The sequence below is a fragment of the Rhopalosiphum padi genome, chromosome 1, assembly GCF_020882245.1.
Source record: "Rhopalosiphum padi isolate XX-2018 chromosome 1, ASM2088224v1, whole genome shotgun sequence".
Lineage (NCBI taxonomy): Eukaryota > Metazoa > Arthropoda > Insecta > Hemiptera > Aphididae > Rhopalosiphum > Rhopalosiphum padi.
This window is the reverse complement of record NC_083597.1, coordinates 92,771,179-92,792,160: the sequence shown is the minus strand read 5'-3', so window position 1 is coordinate 92,792,160 and position 20,982 is coordinate 92,771,179. Positions and strand designations below refer to the sequence as shown.

The 20,982-nt window shown below is 24.0% G+C and overlaps 2 protein-coding genes and 1 long non-coding RNA gene across 4 annotated transcripts in view; 2 read left to right on the top strand and 1 right to left on the bottom strand.

Moving 5' to 3' along the window:
• LOC132918155 (H(+)/Cl(-) exchange transporter 7-like) overlaps nucleotides 1-6,756 on the bottom strand; it is a 39,869-nt gene extending 33,113 nt beyond the window's left edge. Inside the window, 11 exon segments of the mRNA XM_060979270.1 lie at nucleotides 201-294; nucleotides 929-1,067; nucleotides 1,147-1,321; nucleotides 1,391-1,460; nucleotides 1,462-1,526; nucleotides 2,484-2,667; nucleotides 3,199-3,342; nucleotides 4,016-4,315; nucleotides 4,412-4,504; nucleotides 6,457-6,555; nucleotides 6,635-6,756. Of these exon segments, the coding sequence (XP_060835253.1) occupies nucleotides 201-294; nucleotides 929-1,067; nucleotides 1,147-1,321; nucleotides 1,391-1,460; nucleotides 1,462-1,526; nucleotides 2,484-2,667; nucleotides 3,199-3,342; nucleotides 4,016-4,315; nucleotides 4,412-4,504; nucleotides 6,457-6,555; nucleotides 6,635-6,637 (1,366 nt within the window). The 5' untranslated portion in view covers nucleotides 6,638-6,756.
• On the top strand, nucleotides 176-2,612 carry LOC132918156 (uncharacterized). The gene is made up of 3 exons (XR_009660390.1): nucleotides 176-316; nucleotides 1,806-1,876; nucleotides 2,490-2,612. It is a non-coding gene; the product is annotated as an uncharacterized LOC132918156 (long non-coding RNA).
• A 4,162-nt stretch (nucleotides 6,757-10,918) lies between the features above and the next one.
• The window catches only part of LOC132931659 (uncharacterized), an 86,770-nt gene continuing 76,706 nt past the window's right edge, over nucleotides 10,919-20,982 (top strand). The window contains exons 1-2 of one of the 2 annotated variants that reach the window (XM_060997563.1): nucleotides 10,919-11,399; nucleotides 16,597-16,839. In XM_060997563.1, coding sequence (XP_060853546.1) covers nucleotides 16,746-16,839 — 94 coding nt within the window. In that variant the 5' untranslated portion in view covers nucleotides 10,919-11,399; nucleotides 16,597-16,745. Of the gene's footprint in view, nucleotides 11,404-16,596; nucleotides 16,840-20,982 lie in introns of both variants that reach the window. The other variant, XM_060997564.1, reaches the window with a different exon arrangement.

Here is a 20,982-nt window from a genome sequence, read left to right as displayed (position 1 = left end):
CTTAATATTTATACAATACAAAAATTAAATTTGAGTAACTGTATTATTTTATTTTAATTTGTTATATTGTTTTTTGGAAAAAAAATGCTCATGTTATTGATTTTTATAAATCATACGAATAAATTAATATTTTATTTATAGGATTCAAATACATATATAAAAAGTATTATACACAGTTATACAAAAATATTCATAATTACCAATTGGATAATGGAATAATGATCTAATATTTTCTTCTTGAGTATGGAGCCAAAATGAGCTTATTTCATTATAACTCCCTGTTGGACAATACATCTGCAACAAACCTATCATAAAGGTAAAAGCCGTTTTCATAATAACTATAATCTAAAACTATAAAATTGTTCGTAATTAAAGTTTTAATTTAAATTAATTTCTTTATATTATAAACCGTTTAAATGCATTTAATTAACATGTATAAATATTAAATTGTTTTTGTGATAAACATTATGACAGACAATTGATAAAATATACACAATGTTAACACAAAATAATTAATTTTTGAATTTTAAATTAAATATTAATATTATAGTTGAGTGTATACGTCATATAATTTAAATATATATAAATTCATTTAAACTTAAACTTTTTGTTTCAAACACTATAGAGATTATAATTTTAAGTTGTTAGTTATACATTTCAGTTATATTATATAGTTGTTTGTAATATAAAATTATTAAGTATTTTTAAGTTTTCATCTATATAAATGAATTTCATATCTATAGAAAAGTATACTTTTCTTTTCTAGTTAATTTTATAATATTATTATACCTAGTTAGTAGTTATTATTTTATACTATAGTATTAACTGAAAATAAAAATAATGTAAGACAATGAAAGAAAATTAATTAAAAAGATAATGACACGTTGAACTTATTATTTTGTTGGATTAATTTTAACATGTTTCTTACATGTACTGCATTAAAAGAGCTCATCTCTAGTTTTGTTTGACAGTTGTTTAACAAAATCATGGATGTTAAATTTATTATGGCAACAAATACTGCGACAAATACAGATTCTAGAAGTTTTTTTCTATTTGATGTAATGTGTCTAAACAAATAAAACATAACGTCTATTAAAATATATTTACAATAAATTATTTATTATAAATGTATTTATAAAAACGAACTTCATTCTAAAAATGGATAACCGATAATTAATATTGACAAATAAAGCTCCAAATACGCCGCCGAATATCCCAAATATAACAAAAATGGGAAATTCTGAATAAGAAAAATAAATTGTGTTTTCATTAAACTTCCCAAAAAAGTAAATACTTTTGCTGTGAACAGATTCTGATGGATCTATAGAAAAGTTTAAGTATATTAAATCTTTTATTATAAGGCACATTTTTACAATGTAAGAAAACTCACTTGAATTATTAGTAAAAAGTACATTTTTACCAGCGTTATATGTTGGAAAAGCTATTGCTGCACAAAAAAAACACTTTCCACATGAGACTTGAGCTCCAAAAACTCGTTCCTTCTTCAAGACTCATTAATGTCCCTCCTAAAAAAATGAAAAATAAATAAATACAGTTTTTTTTATATAATTTATTTATTATTTATTTTTATTTTTGCTGTTATTTTTTCATTCTATTTTTGCTGAAATATATTTTAGTTTATTAATTTATATTTTTAAATAATTTTATTATGTATAATTAATAAAAAAATGTATCACAAAGAAATAATTCATATTCATAGGTAGTAAAATGATTTTCAATATTTAAAATTGTTTAAATATTTATATTATTATTTATATTTATAGATTTTTTTTTATTTTTACTAGCTAGTTGACCATCAAAACCTTTCACCTGAAAATCTTCTACATGACTACTGAAAAATTACAAACATAAAAATGTAAGTCACAACGTAGAAAAATTTAAGTTTGTTGTCCACAACAATATATTTTAAATATATTATGATATATATATATATATTTAAAATCTAATACAAAATAATAATACCTAGGTATATTATGTAGGAATATTAAATTATAGTGAGTTTTTTAAGTTTTTTTTTTCTGTTTTGATGTCAACAAATATTTTTAACTGCGTATATTAAAGCAGACTTTTCTCGCTTGGAAATCAAAGTATAAATTTTCATTTATATGCGTTTTGAGTTTAAGCAAGTGATAAAGCGTTGGACTTTTAAAGGATACACTAGAATACGTGCTGCATTAAACATTTGAAGCATGTTATTGACTTTCGACAAATATACAATCGATAAATTAATGATGATATCTGATCACAAAAATTGTGATAATATATACAACTATTGAATACAATCAAATAATTATAAATTTATAATTTATAAAGATTTCCATTGGTTATCAAAAGTGTGTTACAAACATTGTCCGGAATCTATTAAAACTAAATTGCATTATAAATATATTAGACATACTATAAGTAGACTTATTAAATTACAAACTAATACTTTTTGAAAATAAAAATGATATATTATTTACCTACAGGTGATCCAAAAGCGGCCGATAGTCCCGCGGCAGCGCCTGCTGCCATCATGTCTCTCCTTTCTCGATCATTTTGTAAAGGTCCAATAATTTTCCGACTAGGACCATTTCTAAAACCTTTCCACCAAGCTTCTACGACTGAACCACCAACCATTGCTCCAATGTGGATTAATGGTCCTTCCTAAAACAATGATATATTTTCAATATTGATTACCCAATAAGTCTTTTTTTTAATGTTTGTAAATACGCACATAAAATTAATTATTTATTAATTTTTTAATTATCACACTAGGTTGCTAAAAACTGAAATCCTATTTGATTTTTCAATCATGGTTTCTTAGATAAGATTATATTATTCAGAATATTTTGTTTGTAATTTTTGATATCATAAGTATAAATAAGTGAAATGAAGTGGATAAAACATTATCTACAATATTTCTCTACTTCAGTTTTAAAATCCTATATTAATATTCATTATAAATCATTATAAACAATAAAGCACAAATTATGTTTATTAGAGATAGTATTATAACAAAATATATAATAATAATTAATATATTTTGTTATAAATTAATTTTTTCATTTTTAATAATCAGAATTATTTAAAAGAAACTCTATACTCCAACATAAGCTACGGTTTAAATGAGTTGATATTATTGTATTCTTATATTATATTACGTGTGTATTATACAAATATATATATAAAAAATACCTTTCCTCCACCAAGACCTGCTGCGCAGACACATACCACGCTTATTACTTTTACCAATAAACATCGAACGGCTGTCATTCTTGGTATACGAACTCCGTTTAAATAAGATATTACAAATGGAATACCACTTCCAGCAGCTGAGGGCTAAATATATAATATTAAAGTATTAACTATCTTTATGGAATAAAAATATAAACAGAGTAATATTGATAAAAGAAAAGTATAATTTTTATAAAAATACTTTTTATATCAGGTTCAGAAGATTAAAGAACGTTATTATTTTAAAAGGCATTTTTTTTTTTTTTTTTAATATATTATAGCAGAATAAAAATGTAAATAATTTTATTTTCAAGAATTTTTCGTTGTTTAAAATATGTATATGTTTACATAGAAAAGCTCAAAAAATAATTAAATTAATATCAAGTGTTTATAAATATATATGTATATTTATGGTTAAAATACAATTGTGGTTAATCACATACTATAATGATTAAAATTTACCTATGTATTTTTTGTAGTTTTGTTAAGTTATATATGTTAAGTGTACTAAATTTATAAAAGTTACAATGCTTAAAATTTAAAAATCTGTTTTTATAAATAGTTTATTATATCAATTTGTTTCAAAGCAAAATAGTTTGGAACATAGTTTATACACAATGTTGGGTAACTATTTAATGGGCATAGTAGTATTTGACCAAAGTTGATATAATTCAAATTATTGTAATAAGTACTTGTTTTTGATTATTTTTATTAGCTGCCGCCTAAGAGTCATAATATTATACAAACTATTACTTATAAATATAATTTTATAATTAACCTCCATGAATAGTACTACACAACATCCAATAATCGTAGGGATGACGGTGAAAAGTATCCAAATAATCAGACACTCTACAGTCGAGTGCTTAACATCAATACAATTTCGAATCGATTGAAACTTCCAATTACACAAATATTCAATTACAGTATCAATAAAAATTCCAACTACTGCAGTACATATAGCAATAGAAAAATAAATAAGCCATCTAATCACATTAGTCGCCACTACTGTTTTATAGCCGTTTAACTTTTCTTCTCTAACAGTAAGTTCACTTTCGTAATGATCATAATCCAAACTCTAAAAACATAATAATTTATTGTTTCATTAAAATTAGATTAAAGTCATAAAAAAGCACCACTGTACATTAATTATATACAACAGTTAAAATCTCACTTCATAATCCGATGATACGTAATTTATTGAGTGAGATCTAGGTATTGAGTTTACTGCAGATAAAGCATTACTAGTTGTTGACAGACTAGATCTCTGCACAAATAACAATAAATATGATAAAGCAATTAATATTTTAATACAAATATAAGAATGACTTTTGTGGAATCTTGTACTAAACTTTCAAGAATTAGTTTTTAATCAATATTTATAGAAAATAAAGTAAAAATTGAAAATGTACTATGCTATGTCCTAATTATAATTCAAAAAGAGTTAAACAATTTCGTATAATAATTAAAATGATTATAAAAAATTTGGTAAAAATTTCAAATATCTAATTAATTATTTTTTTTTTTAAATACAATAAAATATCAAAAATTATTTAAGGGGAAATAATTATTTTACGGGTGAATATCGAATGTCGTAAACATATTTTAACTTGAAAGACTAATAAGAAATTAATTTGGCTTTCCGGTAAATTTTTTTTTCATATAAAGGTTAAATATTTTTAAAAAACCTTGTATTACATTTTTAATTTTAGGTATAAAAACAAATATTTTTATGAATTTCAAAATAATTAACTAATATTTGCGATTTTTATAAATATTTTGTTGAAATTCTTATTATAAACACTTATATATATGTATATAAAAAAAAAAATATTGTGACAAAAGATTTTTGATATTTTTGAGAACTTATGAGGATTTTTGTATTAAATTTATAAGTATTTTTCAGTAAATTATTTTTCATCATAATTTATTAAAATATAATAAAAAAATTTCTTATACATATAAATAGCTCAAAAACAGTCGAAATTTAAGAAATTATAAAATAAATTGAAATTTTCAAGTATTTACGGTTAATCGTTTTTAAGTTAAACCAAAAAAACTAAATCGATTTTGTCGAAATTTAAATTTCCATTTTTCTTAATCTTTTGTTTGTTTATCCTGGTTATAAAAATAAGTTTTGTGAATTTTTAAGTTTGTCTTGTGTAAAGTACAAACTATATCCAAATTTATATCCAAAACCTCTCCCATTTTTTGAAAATCGAAACATTTTATTTAAAACTTATCGTGTATTTTTTCCAAAAAAAAAAAAATACTTCATTGTAAAATTAATATATTCATCACTTTATTCAAAATCTAAAAAGTATTACAAGTATTTGCTTCAAGTCAAACCATACTAACCATTTTCATTCTTGAAAAGTTCAATCAATAGATAAAGGATTCTCTCATCATTTTATTTTTATATATTTATGTCTCATTATGTGTTACTATCTTATGTATCATGTTGTGTTTAAAATATTAATTTTAAGTTTTTTTAATGTATGAAAATGTAATAAATTAGTTTCCTTAGTATAATTTACTATAATTAATTAATAAAGGAAAAACCAATAATGCCATTTTAGATTTCAATCAAATAAAATGTTAAGATTTTTTTATCTTGTTTGGAGGGACTAGATATATCGTAATAAAACAAATTAAAAGTTTCACATCAATGCCAATTGTCGACCTCTACCTCAGCCGGGCATTCATCCAGTTGGCAAAAAAAAAATATATATTAATATATTATAATGGGTTTTTTTTTTTTAATAGGTACTATTTGACATTTGGTGTCATTAAAACTCGATATGACCGAACATTTTGGGAACAATTTAAAAACATTTACTTTAAGTACAGTTAATATATTTGCTAGTTTATGGTTAATATTATTAGTATTTTTTTAATTAGTATATAAAATATATAAAAAATAATAATAATAGGTTATATATATATATATATATATATGCTCAATAATTAACTTCATAGAATATTTATGGAATATTTCAAAAATAAAATATATAAAAATTATGAATGAAATTTTATATTTAAAAAACATAATTACTTTATAATAACATAATACGTATGTACCTATCTTATATTATTTATTTAAAAAAATTAGAAACAATTTTAAATGTACCAGTGGAAAACAAAAACTATGACAATTTATGATGTTTATGGTTATAATTTATAGGTTATACTTAGGAAAGTAGTTTAAATAATAAATACCTCATGATTATGATTTATACATCCAACACCGCTTATGAATTTCGGCTTAAACCAATGATAATTTAAAACATGCGTTGTACATTTATCAATTGCATTATTCTAATAAAAATAAAATATAAATTATAATGTAAATATTTTCAATAACACTATAAATAGAAATAATGTAATATAAACTTGCCATTTTATTTTAAAAATAATTAATGTAAGTTTACATCAATAATAACATAAGTTATAGTTAAAACACTAACAATTGATTTTTTAATGATTTGTATAATTATCGGTAGCGATGTAACACACTGAGTGCAGTTGCTCTATTGGCACTAAAATTTATCACACAACGTCTACCAATGAAAATTTTTTTGTGACTTATAAAACATTTCGTCATAATGGTTTTGGTTGTATTTTTTATATAGTTTTATTAAAGTTTTAATACAATTCTAAATCGTATAAACCATTTAAAAATATACCTAAATTATTGTTAAAATATCTGTTTAAATTAATTTTTTTCAATGTATTACCTATATTACATATTTTTATAGTCTTTAGAATGATATAGAAATCATTGAATATAAATAGTAAATACGAAAAATGATTATGAGCGTAAACGATCTGTTAATCTATATCACTAAATACATTTCATGATATGTTTTCTGGCATTTATATTAAATCAATTTATTTTACTATTAGTATTAAGGTAATTTGATTTAAATTTTGTCAAAGTTTTGCCTTAACACACTTATAAAAAAAACAGTGGTTATAAATGTTCGATATTTTTTAATTAGTAATTGAACGACGTTTCTACGAATATTCTTTTTTTGAATTACAAAAAAAAAATTGATTTTGTGGAATTTTGGTTTTTGCATAAAAATTAAATTCCCGTTTTACATTATTTTTTATTTGTTTTTTCCTGATTATTTTGAAAAATATTGAAGATTTTTACCAAATAGATGTAATTTTCTACCAGAAACCACCATGAAGTTTAAAATCGAAGTACTTTTACTGCCTCAAAAGGTGATGACAGAGAAATAAAACACACAGTTTTGTAAAATCAATACATTCATTGTTCCGTTATTCCGTTTAGAATCTAAAATAATAAATACATATATGTTTTTATATACGTAAATACAATCGTATAACAAAAATGTATATGATTTAAATTCAGAATAATTGAATTTAGTAAATAATCTTGAGAAATATCATTTTTCAATATCCATCTAGATTAATCGTAAATGCTTACATAATTTCCGTACTTATCAGGTAGTTTTAATATTAACTTTGAACTTTATAAGTGACGATGATAGAATGATATAATAATATAATACTAACCGAAAACTTTAACAGATTTTAATGGCACAGTCATTATACTGAGTCAAATACTTAGATCGAATGTCGTTTATAAACGAGCTATGTTTAAAGTTATACAGATCATTTATGAAATGAAACGTTTAAATTGTATTCACGTGAAACTGTATCAAATACTTTATAAGGGGAAAAAATAAAAAAATATTGATAAGTGAGTACCATTCTGCTGTCAGGCGCTGATCCAGAATATATTTACGGTGGGAGTGGGGGTGACCGATAAAAACGGACACGACCGAAATGCTATCGGCAAAACTACGCATTTTATCGGCTGCCGAAAACAGACATCCTAGAAAATTCACCAGTCTACGGTGGAAGGGGGAGCTATCGCCCCTTAGTCCCCTCTTTGAATCCACACCTGTTTGCTATACAGTAGGTATCGAATGGGTAATTGTAATGGATGTGTTAAATTTGAATTCAATTAGGTACGTATTAATGAATTATAAACGAAAAATGATTCTGAGCAAAGACGATCTGTCAGCCTATGTCACCAAATATATTTACTATTAAGTGATAATACTGATATGTTTTTTGATAGATCTATTAAAGTAATTTATTTTATGATTTGTATTACGATCCTTCGTTACTGAATTTATCCTACACTTTATCAGTTTATCTTAATTCTCCTCTCTGCCAAATATATACGATATCTCAGGCATTCTTGGCATTCACATTAAATGTCGACTTACCTACTTGGTTACCACACATTCAAAACAAAGTTGATACAATTTCTAAGCCTTATTCTACATTTTCAATAAATCATAAATGTACCACTCTTATTTAAAAATATCAACTATGACTGAGTGAGTAAAAAAAAATGTTATCGAAATAAAGCTAAAAATGAAATTTTCAAATTTCTATAAATAACTTATAAATAGTCGAAATAGTTTAATATTATTTATAAACAATTATAATAAAACACTCAATTTATTAAAAGTCCGCCATACACCAATATTTGTTTTCTCTATCTATCTCGCGCATAGCACACATATAGGAACAAAGATTTTCCGTATTTCCATGATACGACTCTCTGGTTCAGTTTTAGGATAAAGGCACCTATTATGTATTTTACAAAGAAAAATATTTCCTGTGCATTGGCCGGGTGAATTCTTAATATTTTCATTTGCAGATAAGTTTTAAATGGTTAAAAATAATCGAAATTAATTTAAATTAAAACATGCTTATATTTAATAAATTTTAAAATATTAAAAACTGTCTAACCAATGCACAGGAAATATTTTTCTTCATAAAATATATAATAGGTGCCTTTGCTTTAAACTAAACCAGAGAGTCGTAAACGTGGAAATACGAAATATCTTTGCTTCTATATTATGCGCTAGATAGACAGATAAAATAAATGTTGTTGTGACGGCCCATTAATAATTAGAATTATACATCATCAAAAAAACATTTTTGTCAAAAACTCGTTTAGTGTAAAAATTCTAGTTTAAAAAAAAAAAAATGTTTTCCCGATTATTAAGATACATAGAATTTTTTACTTTTGACCTTCTCCTCTCAATATGCCAACTAAATTCATCCTAAATGTTAAAAATCAAGGCATTTTTAAAGTTCCAAAAGGTAATGGATTAACATGAAACAATACTTTTATTGCTCCTCTCAGAATCTAAAATATTATTACTTAAGAAATAATATTAAACTTTGGATAGTATAAAATAGATTTACCGTTGTGTTAACTGTGTGGTGCGTCATATAATAGTCGCCGTTGGTTATTTATTACGTGGCAAATCCTCTGACTGCACGAACAGGTATGGTCTGCAGATATTATAGATTGTATATAATATATATATATATATATATTGGTAAAGTTGAGAACTGATCGTAATATCGCGAGACCAACCTACTCATACTCGCCGCTTAACCATATACCAGCTCACCCCACAGTAGGTATGTAGTAATCCAGAAGTTATAATCCTTTCGAGGTTATTTCAAAGGGTGCGGGTAGTGTAAGTACGTGCGTATTCCGGAACATTATGATAAATTTATGTTTGCAGTATTACATGTATACATATACTAAGACTAACATACTATTATATTATATACAGGGTGACTATTTTAACGTTCTATTAAATGGTTAATTTTGATGAACAATTATGCTTTTACATATTTCAAGATGATAAGTTTATCAAGTAAGTTAAAATTACGAGTACAAGAAGTTTATGTATTTGAAAAAAAAATAAAATTTTTCAATTATCAAATGAATAATAATAATTTATTATTGAAAAATATTAATAACTTAATCATATTTACATAATAGACATCGAAATTATTTGTCAATTTATATAATAGTGCGTTAATCATTGTTTTCATCTATTATTGATGATTAAATAATGTATATCAATTATTAAATATCATACATTTTTTCATAGAAAAATAGTGTTAATATATTTGAGTTAATTTTATGGGTTTTGAACTATAATTATGAGGTGAGTGATTGCGGACTTTATTATGTAAATAATTAAAAATTAGATTTTAACCGTCTATTATTATGACTGAACTCAGCGCACCTAATTATTATACATAAGGCCATAATGGTACATTGACGTTTTCTGGTACATAAATACGAGAAATTCGAAACTCGGCGATTTCCGTTTAGAATAATTTACATGAAATATTACCACAATAAAAATATTATATTTAATAAATCCGACTGATGATAAAATGTATGACAGTTACGCGTTGTTGAGATATTCGTCCTGTATACATATATATATATATATATGTATATATATTATATATATATTTATATATATTATATATATATTTATATATAGGTATTTCTCACAATCGCATTTCGGTTTGTAGAAGCAATCGAACGGTATGCGGTGATTGGTAGAGCGGGCACGAGAAATAAATACTGGTATTACCAGTATTTTTTTCTTTCGTACTTTTTCTCTTTTTCTTTCTCATCGCTATATACATCGGTCCCTTGCATCCGCATCCCCTACCGATACCGCCGGAAATCTGTAAAGTTTCACGGTTCGCTAGAATCGCTGCAATCGCTTTCTAGTTTGCGCGATATCATCGCGCAAATGTCCACCGAAAAGCAGCGCCACACACACACACACACATACACGTTCGTTCAAGCCAACCCCGTCGGTGGCAGGGTCGGAGTAGTCGTCGTCATCGCCGTCGCCGTCGCCGTCGCCGCAGGCACACATTGGTGAATTCAGTGTCGTGTCGCGTGCACTGCAAACAGGATATAATTTTGTTCGCCACGTACAAACGCGTGATCCACCTCCGTCGTTGCCACCGTTTCCGAGCGTATTTACACCACAACAATATACGATTTTCACATAATATTATTAAATAATACCGAAATGTTATTGCGTTTCCGTCATTTCGTCCTCGTGCATGCAGCGTACAATAATAGTTGTTATATTATGTATTAAAATTTTAAACGTAATAAAAATATACATTAAAATATCGTAAGAATCATTTGTTTTAATTAACCTCACCCATTCGTTTATTTGAAGCCATATCTGCACCACTACCGATTGTAATACGCTACGATTATCGTCGAGATCAGAATTTTATCGAGTCGTCTTAACACGGAGCCATTATTTGTAGGTACAACATTTTCCAATACCAAGTTTTATATTATTTATAACTACGACTTCTTTCTGATAGAACGATTGCTGCAAAGTTAAATTTGTTAAACTTTAATAGCTACAAAATATTATGTCTAGGAATATGCATTTATTAGTTTTTTTTCAAAACTGGTATACACTTAAAGAGTTAAATAGAGATTACTTTTGTTTTTTATTTTGCACAATTTTCACTTTTATTTTTTTTTATTAGAACCTAAGTATACGATAATATAGTTACATTTTGAAATACTTGATTGTTATTTTGCGATGGCTATTTAAACACTAACAACTCCGTTAAGAATCATTTTATTCGGTTTCAGTAATTTATCATTGTTTTTTTTAATAAGAAACCGGTACAACTTTTTGGCACTAAATTAAGCAAATTAATAAGAGTTTCTACTACTTGTTATTTGGATCCCGACTTGTTTTTTACACTTGACTAAAAACCTTATTTATTTAAAATATAAAAAGCATTAAGAAAAATAAGTTCATTAACTAATATTACTTGACACCGGTTAAAGTAAAATAAACATAGTATAACAAATAACTTGTTAGTACCATTACAAACTTATAACCAACTTAAAATGATAAATTGATAGATGATACGTATATTGTCTATACAAATCGAATTACCATTTATAAACATTTAGTATTTACAAATACGGTCGTCTCAATTATTATAAAATTAGTACTGTTTTCAGTTAGTAGTTACTGATGAATATTTCATACAAGAATTGTGTACATTCATTATACACCCTAAATACTGCTTTTCCTAACAAAATATTCCATGTTGTTTTTACTCTGGAAACTAAAAATAAACATGCATATTTAAATTAAGAGGTTATAAATATTTTAAAGCTTATATTGTATTGTATTCTAAAAATATATATGAATTCAATTAAATGTTCAGTTAGTAATTTAGCTAAAATATATGTTTATAAAATATTATAAGTACGTGAAAAACAAACTGCAATCAAAAAATATATTATCGTAGATAAATAGGTAATGCTTATGCAAAATCTCTAAAATTACTAAACACATACACACAAGTATAATATTATATGTACCTGCTTTACTAAAAACTGTTCAATGCACTTACTTCTATGGGAGATTAAATTAAGATAAATTGTTTACACATTAATGTGTACGTACAATACATACATAAATTATATTCTACGATTGAATATTATATTGTATAAGTATATGGTTTATATATGATAATTAAGAATGTATCAATAAAGTTTTTAATGCGCTGAACTGATTATTATTATTTTTTATTGATATCAGTTATATTAAGTAGATACATACTATCTATAATTATTTAGTTTTTAAATATATTACATCATACTCGGTATCGGTTCAGTGTCATAATAAAAAATTATAAATTCACGTAGTAAGTTTAAGCTTGCAGTATTTTTCAAGGTAACTTAATTAACATTTTAAAAGTATCATAAAATTACAAATATTCTTTTGTATCAATTTTTAATGTCCAAAAATTGATAGCAAGATGACAAAATATATGAATTTTTAAACATAATTTGAAATTATTTTCGAAATAAATGTTAATAATGAATAATTTTAGAACAGAAAAATAAAATGAATCGTGCAGGAATATAAATATGACGTTTTAGCAAAATAGTTCACATGAAATGAATATTATCCTATTCGTGTTAATCATTTTTAACATTATATAAATATTTATAAATTTATTTCAAGAAACAATATTGGATGTTTAATGGAATAACACTAAAAAGTTAATTGATTAAAATTAAATTAGAAAAGTGAATACAAAAAACCGAACTATTGAAATGTACTTGTTATTTTTAAGATTTTGAAAGAGTCTTACATCATCATTTTATAAATACATTGATGTTATGAACAAATTTTAATGAATATTTTATAAAAATTAGGATTTATAAATAAAACATAAAAATATAATATTTATTGTAAATTTAACTACGGTTAATAACCTTTAATAATAACATTTAAATTTTAATTACGTTTAATTTATAACTTAATTAAGTATTAGTAATATTTTATAGCACAAAATTCAAATCATCGTATAAAAAATATTTTTTTAATAATATCATTGTGATGATAGCATAGTCCAAAATTTTGACTGACAACCTTATTTACCTATATATTAACAGTTTGTTACTATAAAGTATAAACTAATTGAGATATGATAATTTTTATTATAATCAATGCATATTTTAAATTTTGCTTATATTAGATTTACCTGTATTTTTTGAATCCATATATAATTTCTACTTAAAAAGTTTATAAATTTAGGTTAGGTGTCTTTAAACGTAAACGAAATCCTGACGGTTAGCCAAAGTTAAAATGCATAATTAATTGCTTTAATTGTTTATTTTCCTCACGTGTAGAATACAGCTATACATCGTTGTTGTTTAATCCTCAAATAATTTATTTGTTGACTGATATGTGGAAGGATGAATATAATAGAAATAGAAACCTAATCTATAATATAAATGTATATTGTATATAGCTTATAAATGTTATATCTACATAAATTTAAAAGAAAAAAGATAATATGTGTATATGTATCTTTGTTCGTTATATTTTATATTGTATAGTTATATAATTTTCTTGATTATTATTAAATAATTACAAGTTATAAATTTTTCTTTTAATAAACGGGATTATTTAGTTCTTTTATAAATTAAGAATCATACAACTTTAGCACAGTTATAAAAATCATTTATCATATTTAATTTATTCAAACGACATTAAGTTATGTTTATTTTTTATAGTCATTAATATATTTTGATAAGACACTTACATAGTAGAGTAATGGTTCCAACATTTTTAATGCACGCTGACTAAATTTGATTTTTAATTAGGACTTACTAGCTTAAGAAATAAATTAGCTCATTATATATAATCTACATAGTACATATGTGGGTATATAAATAAATATAAAGATATTTTTTTTTAATAGCCATAATTAATGATGTTCATTATTCAAGTATAATTTAATAAAAGTCTATATATTTTAGTTTTCTTATAATTTTTGGTAACTACGCTATTAATTGTTTTATATTTTTAAAATGTAATAATGGCTTACTTAATCCAAATCCGTAAGCCTGATATAATTATTAAAGGACTCCTCCAAAAATTAGGTTGCATATATATTTGCTCAATATGTAACTAATGAAATTGCATAATTTGAATTCTAAATGGAATTTAACATTATCAAATTATTTACACAATTTCTCGTTAAGTCTCATACAAAAAAAATATAAGGTATTACACTATAATATTAAAAATAAATAATATAATCTAAAATTCAATTTTTATTAAATAAAATAAGATATATTAGTATACAGTAGCATATTTTTCATTTTCCTGAGTAGGTGAAAAAATTTTTTTCCAATAAGTAAAAGTGATAAGTATTTTACTATATTTATAGAAAAAGAAAAAAAGAAGAAAAAACGTTTATAAATAGCAATATCAGAACAGTATAGACTTATAAAAAGGACTGAGGAACCAACCAGTGTTGAGATTTCAAGGTGTGTAGTTAGGGAAGTTAATCAGTCAGTAGTTATCCATACAATGTTCGCTTCAGACGCCTTCAGGAGTCCTCTGGGATAATGTGAATAGCAAGTACAGATATTAGAGAATTTTGATGTTTTTCTTTATTAAAATGAAGATGTTAATAGAAGATTTTATTTTGGCTGCATTTATAACTGTTTGGATGGTTAGGTCTTTATGAAGAGTATTGACGTAGAGAGACGTAAAGTATGGAGCTTTTTTATTTGCCAGAGACATTTGATTAAAACATTTGGATTTTATTGATATTAGAGAACTTGGCAGCTTTCTAGAGTTGCATGCTGTAAGTCCATATAGGTTTGAAGATCAATTTGTTTATAAGGAGTTTATTTTTGAGATTAAGATGCTTTGGTGTAAGTAGGTTAGTAGTTGGCGGGAGCGGTTGTGTAAGGTAGAGCACTTGAGGCGGATATGGGTTTTCCAGGTTAAACGGCGGGCTTGGTGGAGACAAAGATATCAAACATTTTGACCTATTTGTAAGGTTACGTTGTTATGGTATACCCCCCATATAGGATAATATGTTCGTTTTAGTGTGAATGTAGTATACTGAATGAAATTTATTTCGTTAACTTTTATCCCCCATTCTTTGTACCAGATGGATTGCAAGTTAAGGTGATTTTGGATAAAATTTGTTGAGGTAGTCTCAAAGGAGGACTAAGAAATCTTTGTCATCGGCAAAGTTATCGGTGGTGGTGTGAAGAGTAGTGGGTTGGTCAGAGGTGAAGAGATTAAATAGTAAAAGTGCTGCAAAAGTCTCTTAGTGTACTTTAGCATTGATTGATGATATTTCAGACATGGATGATCCTGATCTAACGGTGAAATGTCTGTTTTCCAAATAAGATTTAAATAATAGATAATAGTGTAGGGGAAGGATAGATTTTAATTTAAAGAGGAGATGTTTGTGTCGGATTTGATCAAAGGATTGTGCTAAATCTAGGAAGGCGCCAATTATGAGTATTTAAATTTAATATTATACTTGCAAGAATGAGCACGAAAGGTGATCATAGTCATCTGTTAAAATAAAATGATCTAATAAAATATATGTATATATAAGTATTTGTAAATATAAAAGTACTCTGTTATTTAATCATTATCATTTATCAGTAATAATACAACTATAAAAAATAGAAGAATAAAATAAAAATAAAAATAAATACAACTAAATAAAATAAATAATAATAAAAAACTAAATTAAATAAAACTATTAATTATGGCAATAGTGCTCATTTTTACATAACATTATGTGTCAATAAATTTAATATATATCAAAATATTTGTTTTAAAATTAAGTATAAATTATACAAAAATAATAGTTACCTAACTAATGGTTACCTAAACTAACCTATCGAGTAAATAAACACACTAATCAAAAGATAGAGTCACACAAAACTTTTGGAATACTCCAACTACTAGATCTTTGTTTTTTTTTTAATTTTTCAATTTAAAACAATTTAGATATATCTAAATAATCCAAAAAATTTTTAATATTCCATGTAAGTAATAAAGGAATAATATTATAAGTTATAACACGTTTTTCAATTTATTTAATTTTAATAAGTAAATGAAACATAATGATTTTTAATATGCATACCTTTTTCAGTTTGGATTTTTGTGTTTGTAATGTCAATACACATTTACTGTACGGGTTCTTAAGACGGCTTCGTTCAATGGATATAATGCATTTATCAACTTCTGCGGGGTTCATCGATAAAAGATCATCTTAAAGTACGATTAAAAAACATTTTGATAATGAAAAACTGCTTCAGTCTGCTCGGCGTACTAAGCTGTTGGTACATATTTACGTCAGAAATGGTGCAATCAGATTCCGGAACTTCTACAAAAGGTTAATTTTGCAAACACAATTAGTGCTTATTAAAAAATAGAATAGTCAAACTATACCTAATATTTGTTTTTCATGTTATCGTACTTAATTGATCGGAGTGAAATGTTTATAGTAATTTTAACTTTTATTGGCCATAATATAACAAATGGTGACAAGCAATTTTCAGGCAGTGATTGGAAAATAGATAGGTCACTATTTTAGATGTGTTAAATTTTAATTCATTGATATATCATTGAATACGATAAACGATTCAAAGCAAAGACGGACTGTCATCCTATATCACTAAGTATATTTATACCTCTTAAAGTCATTTATTTTACTTTTAGCATTACGATAAGTTGATACAATTTTTTCCAAAATATTAGATTTATTATATTATTAATATTTAATGTTTTAATCATGTGTATTTTTATCATAACATGTCAACTTAAACGTATAACTCAAAATTTAAAAACATTTTTCTGTAAATACTGTAAAACAGTAAAAATAGATATCTATTTTATCTCATAGTATAAATATATAGTATCTTAAAAGAAATCAAAAATATCATAACGTATAGTAAAATCTATAATAATATAATAAGCGTATAAGTTCTAAATATCCAGGAATAATGTTTTTTAAATTATAACAAAATAGTTAACATCGTTATTTATCTTAAAATAAATAATTTTGTCAACATTTGAACTTACTATGTGTTAAGTTGTTTTAATTTTTAATTTTCTAACTATTCTGTTGTTTGAAATTCATACTAACTTTTATTTTTACGAGTATATCTAATGTTTGAAAATGTAATAAATATATAAAGTTTAAATTTGGATGACATTATTTATTTTTAAGTTAATAAAAATGTTAGTTATTTTGTTATAATTTAAAAACATTAGTCACAGGAACTTGAAACTTTTGCGTAAATTATATGATTATGAATTTTGCTATTCTCAATGTCATTTTCGATTTATTTTATGATATTATGATTTATTTATACTATGAATCTATTTTTACTGTTTTAATGTATTTATAGACATTAGACATATATTATTAATTGTTGAGTTATGTGTATAAGTTGATTTAATATTGTTTAAATATATATTATTATAATAATATAATAAATAAAATATTTTCGGAAAAAAATGTATCAACCTACTGTAATAATAAAATTAAAATAAATTACTTTAAGGGCTACATCAAAAAACATATTATCATTAAATACACTTAATGATATAGGATAACAGATTTCTCCGTTAAAAATCGTTTGTCATATATAATGATATATCATTGAATTCAAATTTGATATACCGATAATAGTGACTTATTCAATATCTATTTGACCCCCCCCCCTTTTTTTTAGAAATACAACAAAATATCAAAAATAATTGAGGAGAAATCGTTATTTTACGGGTAAATATGGAATGTCTTAAAAATTTGAACTTGAAATGCTCATAAGCAATCCACTTGGCTTTCCGGTAGAATTTTTTTCATATATAGGTTATAAGACTTACAAAAAAAACCATGTATTCAATTTGTAAATCTACGGTATATAAACAAAAACTTATTTTATACATTTATAACTAAAAAATTATTTGCCAATTTTGGTGATTTTGGTGAATTTTGTCTAAATTTTAACTTTAAACGCTTAAAAAAAAAATTGTTACAATAGATTTTCGATATATTTTAATTGAAAAATGCATTACTTATGAAGAGTTTTATATTAAGTTTTCAAGCATTTATACAAAATAAATAATTTTAAATCGACCTTTATAGAAAAAAAAAATAGATATTTGCTCATGATTATAAGCAGCTTAAAATTAATGGTATTACTTTGAAAAAGTGATCATAAATATAAGATAATATAAACATTTAGTGGACATTTTAAGTATTTAATATTTCCTTTTCTGTTAACACCAAAAAACCAAAATAGCGTTTATGAATAAATAAGTATAAAAAAATTGAATTTTCTTATAAAAATTCTCATTTTTTCTTAATTATTTTTTTATCCAATCATAAACAAAATTACGGTGAACTTTTACTTGAAAATGTAATGTCAGGTTTTTCATAGGCAAATCATTTACTAATTTGTAAATATCACTATAATATTTATGAGCATTTACATTTATCAAATTATTCAATTTGTTTTTTAGTTATTATATAACTAGGGATACATTTTTTTATTTCCTTAATTTTATAGTTGTTTTTCCTGACTATTTTGAAAAATAAACGGAATTTTTAAATTTTACCTCTAAAGTAGGAGCTAAATCGAATTTATTATTTAAAAACAACCTCGTAATTGAAAATTGAAGCGATTTATCGAACACATATCGTATACGCATAGGTATAAAAAGCAAAAAAAACATCATACATCATTGTAAAATCAATACAATCATCGGTCTGTTCAGATCATAAATTAACATCAAAAATTCAAAAATAACTATTCTAAATCAGATGTATGATTCATCTATTATATACACGCTGCTATGCTGATCACTAATTCCTGTCATAAAAATTGTGGAGATTGCATAAGAACCGTAAAATATTTAAATATATTTATTATTTTTGATATGTACATTATTATTCTAATAACTGTGTAGATTCTAGGTAATTAAAAATATACCAAATAAATTAAAGTTCCCGTTATGAAATATCTCATCATTGTTTAACAGTATAATAATTTATATAACACATTTTTTACAGAAGATTATTTTATTTACGTTAACTTATTTAATTATTGCACTCATCTTTCAATATCATTAATATATTTCACTTTACAAATATTATAAATGTTTCTAAATAATAAAGTTACTTTTTAGTTTGAATGTTAAACAAAGCGTAAATATTAAAATCATTTTATACATTGTTTCACTAAACTCAGTACCAACAATTTTTACAAAAAAATAAAACTTATAAATTAGTTTCATAAAAAATATTGTTCCCTTTTCAGACCATGTTTATGCGAAACGACCTTTTGCAACTGGAAGTTTATTAACTTCCTGGCCCTTTCATTTAATTTATGGTCTCAAATATATAAATATATTCCCATTGGCTATAACAACTGAACGTATTCCGGATTACTAAATAGAGATTTGTAAAAAAAAAAGAAGTACTACTAATAATGATAAAAATACAAAAGCGTTCATTTATATTTGTTTGAACTGTTCTAAATAATTTATTACATTTATGCTGATAATACATATATACATAATACAATACATGAATTATATTCCCATATACATCTCTACACCCAGTACCTGCATAAAAAAATTGATAAACTGAATATACATTTCCTCAAACGTTTTATAAACTATAAAATTACACTACATTATTATAAAAGATGTTTTTTTATTCAGAAATGTAAATTATATCATTAAATCTTTAATTATGCATTTTAAAATATATATTATTATAGGTGCTATAAATAATCTATAGCTAGTGCAGGTTTAATAATTGAAGTTAGTAAATAGACATTTTTTATATATGTTTTAAGTAATCCTTTAATATTATTATATTACTATATTTTATAGCCTTAATTATATATTTTTATATATTATTTATTATTATTTTATATATTTTTTTTTATAAATTCTTTTAATTGTTTTAATACATTTAGTATTCTTAATATATAACTTAATACAGATTATTTTAAAATAAGTATTTTAGAAAAATATATTATAAATATATTTAATTAAAATTTACCGAACGACAAATATTACATAGTGAAGATTCATTTCGAAATCACGGCACGCTGCATAGGCAAATTTACTACCTAGATAAATGTGTTCAAAAAAGAGAAAAAAAGAGAGATGTAAGCATAGTAAACCATAGGGTATGTCAACATTTTTTCAACTGTAAATATGTGCATAAATAAGTCAATTTTAGATAAAAGTTATTTTTTCGTTTGCCGTTGGGAAATATTTGCCGAAAATAAATAGAAAAGTAATTATTTAAATATTATAAATAAATTATAATAAAGCAAAAAAAAAAAAATGCTGCTAACTAGTTATGTATTATGTATTTATGTACATACTTATAGTATCATATTTATCATTTATGTATATAATATCAAAAATGCAAATAATATATACTATATCCAATATTTATATTGCAGTCGAGTATAATTAATATTGCCATTGACAATTTTACTACACTAAGTTA